This window comes from Rhincodon typus, unplaced genomic scaffold, assembly GCF_021869965.1.
Source record: "Rhincodon typus isolate 14 unplaced genomic scaffold, sRhiTyp1.1 hic_rhity00004730, whole genome shotgun sequence".
NCBI classification, from domain to species: Eukaryota; Metazoa; Chordata; class Chondrichthyes; order Orectolobiformes; family Rhincodontidae; genus Rhincodon; species Rhincodon typus.
The window spans coordinates 1-12,051 of NW_025970368.1; the positions used below are offsets into that span (position 1 = coordinate 1).

The 12,051-nt window shown below is 48.2% G+C and overlaps 1 protein-coding gene across 1 annotated transcript; it reads right to left on the reverse strand.

Moving 5' to 3' along the window:
* Positions 1–1,789: 1,789 nt before the first annotated feature.
* LOC109921567 (CUGBP Elav-like family member 4) lies at positions 1,790–11,694 on the reverse strand (the record flags this gene model as incomplete). Its single annotated transcript, XM_048593947.1, has 2 exons — positions 11,162–11,694; positions 1,790–1,872 (listed from the first exon to the last, which is right to left on the reverse strand). Coding segments are annotated over exons 1-2 (402 nt in total), but the record flags the coding sequence as incomplete, so codon positions are not given.
* Between the last annotated feature and the right edge of the window lie 357 nt (positions 11,695–12,051).

The following is a 12,051-nucleotide window of genomic DNA, read 5'->3' on the forward strand; positions in this document are numbered from 1 at the left end:
CACACACTCCTGTACCTAGGGAGGTCTCTCTAACCCCCTCTCTCTCACACACTCCTGTATCTAGGGAGGTTTCTCTAACCCCTGCTCTCTCAGCCTCCTACATTTGGGGAGGTCTCTCTAACTCTCTTTCATCGTTTGGGGCATCCCACCTCAAACCCCATGTGTCACACTATCGAGATAGGATAGAGGGAGATATTGTCTAGCCTGCTGATTACTCTCTGACTTCCAGTCTCTCTGCCTTGTGGCCTTGTTTGTCTGCCTCCCTCTCTCTGTCTATGTGCTCTGTCCTCCTCTGAGCACTCTTTTCCTGGGCTCCCCCTACCCCCTCCAAGATAGCTCAAGTCCCTCACCCCTGGCTTGGTTCTGTGGAATCTCCCTCTGCAGCCTCTCTGAGGGCTCTGACAGGTGCTGTTCAGAACTGGGAAAAATGATTCTACCCAGTGACTGAGGGTAAAATGGCCCACAATAGTAACTAGTCCTTAAAAAACAGGTACTTTGCACTCTGCTCCCTGTGAAATCCCCCCGCTTAACCTTGCCTGCTCTAATAAATGCAGCACAGTAATCCAGAGGCCAAGGCTAATTTGCTGGGGACATGAGTTCAAATCCCACCACCATCCATCTCCTGGTGGAATTCAAATTGAATGAATTAAAAAAAAATTGAAATTGGAAGCTGGTCTCAATTATCAGAAAAGCCCAGCTGGTTCATTAATGCCCCCCTCCCAACTCCTTACAGAGGGAAATCTATTGTCCTTACCCAGTCTGGGTGACTCCAGGCCCACAGCAATGGGGTTGATTCTTAACTGCCCTCTCTAATGAACCCGGCGAGACAGTCAGCTCAAAGGGGGCAATTAGGGATGGGCTGCAAATGCTGGCCTCACCAGCGGTGCCCCGATCCTGTGAAAAATGAGATCAGTCCTATTAAAGTGAAGACTGAAGGCTTGGGCTGGTGGTAACTGATAATCACACCACACAAATGCCAGGTGATGACTATCTCCGCTAACAGACAACCTAACTATCGCTCCCTTGATATTCAACGCTGTTACCATCACAGAAACCTCCACAATCAATATCCTTGAGGTTACTATTGACCAGGAACTGAACTAGTCCCACCACATAAACTCAGTGGCTTTAAGAACAGGTCAGAGGCTTGGAATACTGTGAATGACTCACCCCCTGACACCACCCACCCCCGCCAAAGCCTGCCCACCACATGGCACACATCATAGGGAATACCCCCCACTTGCCCTGGATGGAGGCAGCTCCGACAACACTTAAGAAGCTCGACACCATCCAGGACAAAGCAGCCCCTGCTGGACTGGCACCACATCCACAAGCGCCCACTCTCTCCGCCACCGACTCTCAGTAATAGCAGTGTGTACCATCTACAAGACATACCAAGGCTCCTCAGGCAGCACCTTCCAAATCCACGGCCACTTCCACCTAGAAGGACGAGGGTAGCAGATACATGGGAACACCACCCCCTGCAAGTTCCCCTCTGAGCCACTCACCGTCCTGGCTTGGAAATATATCGGCCGTTCCTTCAGCGTCGCTGGGTCAAAATCCTGGGAATTCCCTCCCTGGGGGCAATGTGGGTCAACCCACGGTAGGTGGGCTGTAGCAGTTCAAGAAGGCAGCTTGCCACTCCACTGCCCCCAACCTTTTCAAGGGGCAACTAGGGACGGGCAATAGAAATGCTGGCCTAGCCAGCAATGCCCACATCCCACAAGTGAATAACAAAAAAAACTGCTGTCTCCTGGTAATAATATTTCAAACCATCGTTTACACTTACCCCAGGCAGCGTCTTCTGCTCATGTAGTGCAGTCTGTGCTTTCAACGCAGATTCCCTCGAGCAGTATGTGAGGAAGGCGCATCCTTTATCCCAAAGGAGAAATCGGAAAGGAACCGGGTCAGAACAAGCCGCAAATCACACAACTCAATGAAGGTATCAAGCAGCGCACAGGCACACATTTTAAAATGCCCCACAGCACACACACCCAGATGCTGGCTAACCCTCACCTCCGGCTGGAATGACCGCATCGTAAAACACCAGGCAAGCTGCGGCAAGTGGATTACCGACTGGTCACCGGGAGAGGAGCTGCGGCTGGTTGTGTGCCCCCATCAGTGGTTGGGGGGGGTGGTGGGAAGTGGGGGGGGTGGTGGGGTAACAAGGAGTTGCGGGGGGAGAGGATCACACTGCAAAACCTCCAGAAATAAGCCAAACCTGAGTTGGCAACATGTGCCCCCTCTCTTAGTTTCTCAGTTCCACTTGGAAGGTGAGCGAGGTGGGGAGGGTATATGTGTGAGAGACTGGGTCCGTGTCTGGGGGGGTTTTGGTCTGTGTGACCGTGCACGCACGCACGTTTGTGTGTGTGTTTTTCTGTGTATGTGTGTGTCTGTGCACGCATGTGTCAGAGTGTATTTGTACGTGTCTGTGTGTAAGTGTGTGTTTGTCTGTGCATGTGTCCAAGTGTATTTGTATGTGCCTGTGTGTAAGTGTGCGACTATGTCTGTCTGTGTATGTGTGTCTACGTGTATTTGTATGTGGGTTTGCCTGCATGTGTGTAAGAGTGTAAGAGTGAAATCTTTCCAATTTCATTTCTTTCTTTCAATGTGGGAGTGGTTTGGTACGACTGAATGGCCTGCTTGGCTGTTTCAGAGGGCAGTAAAGAATCAACCACGTTGCTGTGGGTCTGGAGTCACATGTAGACCAGGTAAGGAGGGCAGTTTCCTTCCCTGAAGGGCGTTAGTGATCTCATGTATGTGTGTACAAGTGTGAGTCAGTGAGAGTGCAAGCGCAAATGTGTATGAGATTGTGTGAAAAAGAGTGAGTGTGTTCATGTGAGAGGGGAGAGGGAGTGTGCGTGTGAGAGAAAGTGTGTGTGTGTGAGACTGTGTGTATGACAGTGTGTGTGAGAGAGAGTATATGTGTGTGAGAGAGTGTGTGTGAGAGAAAGAGTGTGTGTATGTGAGAGAGAGAGAGTGTGTGAGAGAGAGTGTGTGTATTTGTGAGAGAGAGTGTGTGTGTTTGTGAGTGTGTGAGACAGTGTGTGTGTGTGAGAGAGTGTGTGAGACAGTGTTTGTGTGAGTGTTAAAGAGTGTGTGTGTGAGAGACAGTGTGAGATAGAGAGAGAGTGAGTGTGTGTGAGAGAGTGTGTGAGAGAGAGAGTGTGTGTGAGAGAGAGACAGAGTGTGAGAGAGAGTGTGTGTGTGAGAGAGAGAGAGTGTGTGTGTGTGAGAGAGAGAGTGTGTGAGAGAGAGAGAGTGTGTGAGAGAGAGAGAGTGAGTGAGAAAATGTGTGTGTGTGTGAGAGAAAGAGTGTGTGTGAGAGAGAGAGAGAGACAGTGTGTGAGAGCGACAGTATATGTGAGAGTGTGTTTATGAGAGAATGTGCGTGAGAGAGAGAATGAGTCTGAGAGAGAGTGTGTGTGTGGGAGACAGCACATGTGTGAGAGTGAGTGAGTGTGTGTGTGAGAAAGCACGATGTGTGAGAGAGCACATGCATGAGAGAGAGCATAAGTGTGAGAGAGCGTGTGTGTGTGTGTGTGTGTGTGTGTGTGTGTGAGTGAAAGCATGTGTGATTGTGTGTGTGAGAGAATGTATGTGTGAGACACTGTGTGTGAGAGAGTGTGTGTGTGTGAGTGAGAGAGTGTGTGTGTGTGTGTGTGTGTGTATGAGAGAAAGAGTGTGTCAGTGTGAGAAAGAGAGAATGAAAGTGTGACAGAGAGCGGGTGACTGTTCTGCGTGTGTGCATGCTGACAGTGATGGGGCTTGGCCTTTGCAGGAGAATACCCCCAATCGGAAACATGCACTGCTCTCTCCCTCTTCTCTGTTTTACACTACGTGTATATCTCAGCTCGATAGATATGGCCCGGTCTACCCCCAAGATACCCTGACACAGCAAATCGGACACGGGCTATTTTACTTCCTGTCTGCCTGAGCTCCCAGCCCAAAGCCCTTGTCAATGTGTTCGCTTGTTGGGGATGAGATGGTAATTCTGAAATGACAAAAAGGGGGCGGTTGGGAGAGGAGTGGTAGGGATGACTGGCACAGTCCATTGTGCCACGTTGGCAGAGTCCAGGGAGGGAGAGGGGTCAGGAGGTTCCCGAGCAGCAGCCTGTTTTTGCAGTGAGGAAGAGAAAGGCACAGGAGATTCACGAGCCTTCTGTCAGGCAGTGGCACCACACGAAACACCACGCTGGGCGTCTGGCTGTAGCCTCCTGTCAAACTCACCAACAATTACATTCTAGAAAATACGAAGGACACCACGTAATTAACCGATACCCTGAGGCACGGCGTGCGGGTGGACTGCACCCTTGGCTGTGATGGGCCCCAATGTCTCACTGTCAGACGTGGCTGTCTAACCTGAGGGTGCAGAAGTAGGCCATTCAGCCCATTGAGTCTGTTCCGCCACCCGAGAACATGGCTGATCTGATCATCCTCAAGCCCCCCACTTTCTCCCCGCCCCGAACCCTTACTGGTTCAAACTCTTTCGAGCTCAGCCTTCAACATACTGAATAGGAGGAAAGATTTAATCCTGAGTGACCCAGCCTCGACAGCCCCTCTGCGGTAAAGAATTCCACAGATTCGCTCCCCTCGGAGAGAAGAAATTCCTCCCCATCTCTGTCTTCAATGGGCGACCTGAGATTACACCCTCTGATCCTAGACTCTCCCACAAGAGGAAACATGCTCTCCAACCACACATCTACCCTGTTAGTCCCTGACTGCACAGAGACTGGTGGCCCATCACCAAGTCACCCTTTATTTAGTTGTGCACAGTACATTGACTCTGAGCTGGCTGGCCACAGCCAGTCTCCAAGATTTTCAATCCCTTGTTTATGTTGGTCAGCTAGGCCTTTCCTGATTGGCCCAGGTTAATGATGCCAATCAAGGATCTTGTACTCAATAAGATCCACCTGGATCTAATCACTACAGTCCCCATTTACCTGAATCCAACTGCATGGCTACCAATTCTCCGTCTCTTACAAGCAAACCTTCTTACCTCCCCATCTCTCTCACTCCAACCTTATTCATACCCCCTCTCTTTGTTCAATGCCTTCATTGCAACAGAGAGGCGATGGCGGAATGGTCATAGAGAGGGCCAGTCTAATATGGTGGGCATGGGTTCAAATCCCACCACAGCACCTGGTGCAAATTGAATTCCAATGAATAAATCTGGGATTGAGAGCTTCTCTCAGTCTTGGCTCCTGGGACTATCATCGACTGTCATAAAAACACATACAGCTGGCTCTTTAGAGAACTAAATCAGATATCTGCACCTGCAGCAATGCGCTTGACTCTTAACTGCCCTCTGAAATGGCCCTAACTGTTCTGTCCAGTTAGAACAAATGCTGAAAGAAAAACAGAAGTTGCTGGAAAAGCTCAGCAGGTCTGGCAGCTTCTGTGAAGGAAAAGGCAGAGTTAACGTTTCGGATCCGGTGACGCTTCCTCGGAACACTTCTGACGAAGGGTCACCGGACCCGAAACGTTAACTCTGTTTTATCCCTCACAGATGCTGCCAGACCTGCCGGGCTTTTCCAGCAACTTCTCTTTTTGTTCCTGATTTATAGCACCTGCAGTTCTTTCAGTTTTCATTTAGAACAAATGCTGGCCTTGCTAACTGATGTCCACGTCCTGTGAGAATATAAACTCCTCTCCACGAAGACGGCAGTCCATTAAGCATCTGGAACTAGATCGTAGTTGAGTTGTATCTGAACTTCAAGTGTCTGTTCTTGACTGAACACCTTTAGCTAGTGAAAATGTACTGATCCAGGACTAGAAATTGGTGGAGCCAGCATCTATTACTTCGTTGTGGGGACTTTTCATCTTCCAACCACCTCCCTTTGGTTTGCTTCAGTTCTTAACGGATTGAAAGGTTATGTTCAATTGTCTCAGGTGCCAGTTGGGAATGTCTTCTCCTCGTCTTTCGAAATCTCGACTGCAAACCTCTCTCCAACTGCCTTCTACTTTCCAATGGAATACAAGTCTGGTTCATGTCCATACCCCTTCCAGTATCTCATGGATATTCCATATCTCCCTCATTTCCAAGACAGCTACTCCAGATGTGGTGTAACCACAAAGCTGACCCCCCCTTCCAGCTCGCTAGTTAGTTCCATAAATTCTGGGCTCTCTCTCACAATTACCCTGATCTCTCACTCTACTCGCTGCCTTGCTACACGTACTTTATGCTTTCATGGGATGTGGGTCAGCGTTTGTCACCCGTCCCTAATTGCCCCTCAACTCAGCAGATGGTTAGGGCCATTTCAGAGGACAGCTAAGAGTCAACGCCTGAAATAACTCCACAGAGGTTGGTATCCTGTCATCAGGTCACCCTTTATTTACACGTGGAGAGTCCTTGACACTGATCCGGCTCCCTCAGAGCCAGCTCTCAGAGCGAACAGAACCTCTGACACTCCTGTTCTCTTTTGGGTAGACAATGCAGAATTTTAAAGAAATTATTTATTTTACCTATTTTCCTAATCAACCTGATGAAGGAGCTGCGTTCCAAAGGCTTGTGAGTTCAAACAAACCTGTTGGACTATAACCTGGTGTCGCATGACTTCTGACCTAAATCACCATGTACAGAGATGTTATTTTACACCTCTGGAGCAGGTGGGACTTCAACCTAGGCCTCTCATTTCAGGTGCAAGGACACTATCACTGTACCACAAGAGGCCCTGACACTCCTGTTTTATTATCGGTCAGCCAGGGCTCCCCAATTGGGCCAGGTTAACAGCCCCAATCAGGGAACTCAGATTCTATGAGAATGCACCCGGCTAGCCCTGTTAAACAATCGGTACAAATCCATTGTTGTGCGGGGAATGGAGTCACGTGTAGGCCCGGACTGGGCAGATTTTCTTTCCCCTGAAGGGCATGAGTGAACTGGATGGATTTTTGCAACAATCAAACGATGGTTGTCATGGGGGTTTCAATCCGAGATTTAAATTCCACCAGCTACTACCTCTGTCCCCTGGGAGTTAGCCTGGAATCCCAGCTCAGTGACACTCCCACTGTACCCTCAACATTAACCCCCCCTCATCTCCTACACACGTACACCACAGCCACTTCACTTCCTCAAAAAGACCTATGAAAACGGAGATAAGGAGAACCTTCTTCAGCCAGAGAGTGGTGAATCTATGGAATTCACTGCCACAGAAGGCTGTGTGGGCCAGGTCATTGAGTACATTTAACACTGAGATAGATAGGTTCTTGATTATCAAGGGGATCATGGGTTATAGGGAGAAAGCGGGAGAATGGGGTTGAGTAACATATCAGCCATGATTGACTCGATGGGCTGAATGGCCTAATTTCTGCTCCTATGTCTTTTGGTCTTATTTATTGCCACGATGCAGGGAGTCAGTGGCAAAGGTGTCCCCAACTTTATTTGCTGCTGCTTTTTGTTTATAACAGGTTAATCCTCCACCACCCCCACTCCTAATGTAAGCACTTGAGCTGACACATTCTCCTCCAGTGTATTGGTGGGGGGAGGAGATGGCAGTCATCTGGTGGTGCCCTTTGAGTTGGCACAGACAGAGGGTGTGGCCTGTGGCCTCAGCCGGTTGGCAAGGGCTCAATAAGCCAGCCCCGGATCACTGCAATACTATTGCCCTGTTATAGGAAGGATATTATTAAATTGGAGGGGGGGGTTCAGAAAAGATTTACCAGGGTGTTGCTGAGGCTGGAGAGTTTTGAGGTATAAGGATTGACTGGGACTTTTTTCTCACTGGAGCGTAGGAGGTGGAGAGGTGACCATATAGAGGTGTATAAAATCATGAGGGGCATGGACATGGGGAAGGTCTTTTCCCCGAGGTAGGGGAGTCCAAAACCAGCCAGCATAGTTTCAGGGTGAGAGGACAAAGATTTAAAAGGAACCTAAGGGGCAGTTTTTTCACAGAGAGTAGTTCGTACGTGGAACTGACAGAGGAAGTGGTAGATGCAGGTACAGTTACACCACTTAAAAGACATTTGGACAGGTACATGAGTAGGAAAGGTTTGGAGGGGTATAGGCCACACGCAGGCAAGTAGGACTAGTTTAGTTTGGGAAACTTGGTTGGCATGGACAAGTTGGACCAAAGGGTTTGTTTCCGTGCTGTAGGACTCTATAACACAAACAGTAACAAAGCAGTAACAGAGTGGAGGAGGGAGGGTAGAACAAAGAACAAAGAACAAAGAAAATTACAGCACATGAACAGGCCCTTCGGCCCTCCAAGCCTGTGCCGATCCAGATCCTCTATCTAAACCTGTCGCCTATTTTCCAAGGATCTGTATCCCTCTGCTCCCTGCCCATTCATGTATCTGTCTAGATACATTTTAAATGACGCTATCGTGCCTGCCTCTACCACCTCCGCTGGCAACGCGTTCCAGGCATCCACCACCCTCTGCATAAAGAACTTTCCACACATATCTTCTTTAAACTTTTCCCCTCTCACCTTGAAATCGTGACCCCTAGTAATTGAGTCCCCCATTCTGGGAAAAAGCTTCTTGCTATCCACCCTGTCTATACCTCTCACAATTTTGTAGACCTCAATCAGGTCCACCCTCAACTTCCGTCTTTCTAATGTAAATAATCCTAACCTACTCAACCTCTCTTCATAGCTAGCGCCCTCCATACCACGCAATATCCTGGTGAACCTCCTCTGCACCCTCTCCAAAGCATCTACATCCTTTTGGTAATGTGGCGACCAGAACTGTACGCAGTATTCCAAATGTGGTCGAACTATAGAGAGGGTATAACTGACCTCAGAGCCTGACGGGTCCACAGTGAGCCAGTCTCAATTAGAGCAGCTTGCTCTCCTGTCTCCTCTCTCACACTGACGTGTATATACAAACACACACAAACACGCGCGCGCGCGCGCGCACACACACACACACACACACACAGACACACAGACACACACACACACAGACACAGATATAATCCATTCTCTTTAAAGACCAAGTGAACATCACTGTCTTATTTCACACAGCTAATATTTTGCAGTCTCCCTTCCTCCTGCATTGTCTCGGCCCTGGGAGGTGTCACTGTCTGCCATTCAAAATCACCCACAAAGGTATTCAGATATCCTTCCAAGGAGCCTCCTGCCTCGCTCTCCCCCACAAACAATTCAGAACCTAGCCAATGGCCCCGAAAATAAATCAAGCGCTCTGCTCCTCAAATCCCACCCAGTCCCTCTTGCCTCCTGGTCTCCTGTTCAGTTTGTCACCCTCTTCCCACTCTCCCACCTACTCCCCACACGACGTTCTCCCTTCCAATCCCAGCTGCTTGCACATGCAGGATGCAAGAACACAAAAAAAAACACTGTCCTGGGTGAAAAGAATAGTATGGGAGGCCATGAAAACTCTCCTTTCCTCATCCTGGAATCTTAAACAAACAAATTGAAGAGGGGTTGGGGAATAAACTCTGCCCGTTTCCTGCTGCCTGTTCTCTCAACAACACGGTCTCACTTTGGTGCCCTTTCATTCACAAATTCTGTATTTTCTTTTAAATAGCTCTGCAGCATTTCACGTGAGCTAGCCCTACATCTGGTAGCCTTCTCTTTGAGTATATGTGTTTTAAAAATAGTACACATCTTAACAATTTCAGACAGAAGGCTGCAAAGCGCAGCCACCTGAAATTGCAGGTCTATATTCCTGTGCCAAGCCACTACCTGGATCAGAGTCTGCTTTCTTGGTTCCTAACAGACAGAAGCACATTATGACCATTTTGTGCGTGTGAGAAAGAGACAGAGTGTGAGAGAGAGTGTGTGCGAGAGATTGTGTGTGTGTGTGTGTGTGTGTGTGAGAGAGAGAGAGAGAGTACCGTGTGTGTGTGAGAGAGAGGGTATGTGTTAGAGTGAGAATGTGTGTGAGAGAGAGGGAGCAGTGTGTGTGTCTGTGTGTATATGTGTGAGAGAGAGAGACAGAGAGAGAGAATATTGTGTGTCTGTGTGTGTGTGTGAGAGAAAGAGTTGTGTGTGTGTGTAAGACGGAGAGAGAGAGAGAGAGAGCGAGAGGGAGAGAGTATGTGAGAGTGACAATGTGTGTCAGAGAGAGAGAGAGACAGTAATGTCTGTGTGTGTGTGTGAAAGAGAGAGAATATTGTGTGTGTGTGTGTGCGCGTGTGTGAGTGCGCGTGTGTGTGAGAGAGAGAGAGAGAGAGAGGGTGTGTGTGAGAGTGAGAATGTGTGTCTGTATGTGTGTGTGAGAGAGAGAGTAATGTGTGTGTGCCTGTTTGTAGCTACTGTGATCCTGCCCAGCTGCCTTCCCCCTTCCCTTGACCTGCCCCCAGTGTTACTCCAGCAGGATTCAGACTGGCTGCTGTACAAACCATCAGTTAAACAGACCCCCACACAGCTCTCCTCACAGCCCAGGAACACCCCCATGTCACAGATCTCCCATCTCTTTGTCTGAACCCTTTCATGTCCCACATCCACTTGAATTTCTCACTGATACTCTCCGACTGAGCGTTTCCCATTCATTGTCTGTGTACGGTTCTGCCAACAGGGGATGTCTTCACCACTGATCTATTTTTAAAGTATACATTTGTGCTTTGTCTTGTATCTCCCTGTACACTGACTATATTTTTTTAAATAAAAAAGCTTTGTATTGCTAATCTATTTTTGAAATGTGTTACTAGCATTATGATGTGTGGTTTGTGTTTTATAACCTATAAGCTGTCTTTTTCTCTAACAATAAAACTCTACATCTCTAATGTATCTTTAGACTGCATTATCAGCATTGCTTAAGATCCTTCTTTTGTGTTTTATAATCTATACGCTGTCTTTTTCCTAAGAATAAAGCGTTATACCTCTATTGTACCCTTAAACTGTGTTATCAGCATTGTTTAAGTTGCTTCCTTTGTGTGTTTTATAATCTATACATTGTCTTTTTCTCCAACAATAAAGCTTTACATCTCTAATTTATCTTCAAAGTGTGTTATTAGCATTAAGGTGTGTGTTATTAGCATTAAAGGTGTGTATTTTGCTTTGTATCTTCCTGTGAAATAACAACAGAAAACGTGTCTATATCCCCATCTGGGTGTTGCTGGGTGTGGGGGGAGAAAGACGTTTTGTGGAGGCTTAGTTTGTCTTTTCCTATCCAGAAATGCTCAAGTTGTGTAGGACTGAAGGATCAATGCAGCCCACCCCGCCCCTAGGTCAGGTTAGGAGGCAATTAATTCTCTCACCTTTGTGCACGCCGGTGTATCTGTCTTTCAGAACCGTCAGCTCATAGATTTTGCCAAATTCTTCAAACAGGGGCTTGAGCTCTTTCTCCTCCAGGTTCCTCGGGATCTGTCCAATGAACAGTTTGATCGCGTCCTGGTCCTTCATGGGGATGGCAGGAGGCTTGGCACTGGCAGGGTGCCTATTGATCAGGCTATTGATCAGGCTGCTGGCTGGGCTACACACCGAGTTGCTGACGCTTTTCAGGGGCATGTCTCTGCTGGCTGGGGCAGTCGCCGTGCTCCTAGTCTGGCTCAAGTCCCCTCTGTTCTCTGCAGCCATCTCAATTCAAACATCTAGACAGCACCCACCATCCCCCACCAACACACACACACACACACAGCACCCACCCCCCAAGACACCAGGGAGGGAGGGGAAAGAAGTGAAGGGAAGGGAGACAGGGTGGAGAACCAGGATAGAAAGAGAGAGAGAGAGAGAGAGAGAGGGACAGAAAGAAAGAGAGAGATTACTGACATCACCTGTAACCCTTTCAGCCCTGGACTGACAGCACGACAGAGAGAGCTTCAGTCAGCAACAGCAACACACAAAGCAAACCCTTAGACAAAAGAATTTCCTGCCCAGCTTCCACCCTTCCAATTGCAATAGGGCAATTCCTAAAAAAGTTACTGTTTCGGATGATGTCAAATTCAATTTCAAACCTTGCCTATTTCAGATTACGTGAATGTCAAATCTAGACTATTTTAAGCCATGACAATATCAAATCATGCCAGTTCCAAATTCAGATCAGGTCGATTTCATAGAACGCCTACTGTGTGGAAACAGGCCATTCGGCCCAACAGGTCCACACCAACCCTCTGGACAGCATCCCACCCAAACTCACCCCTTACTCTAT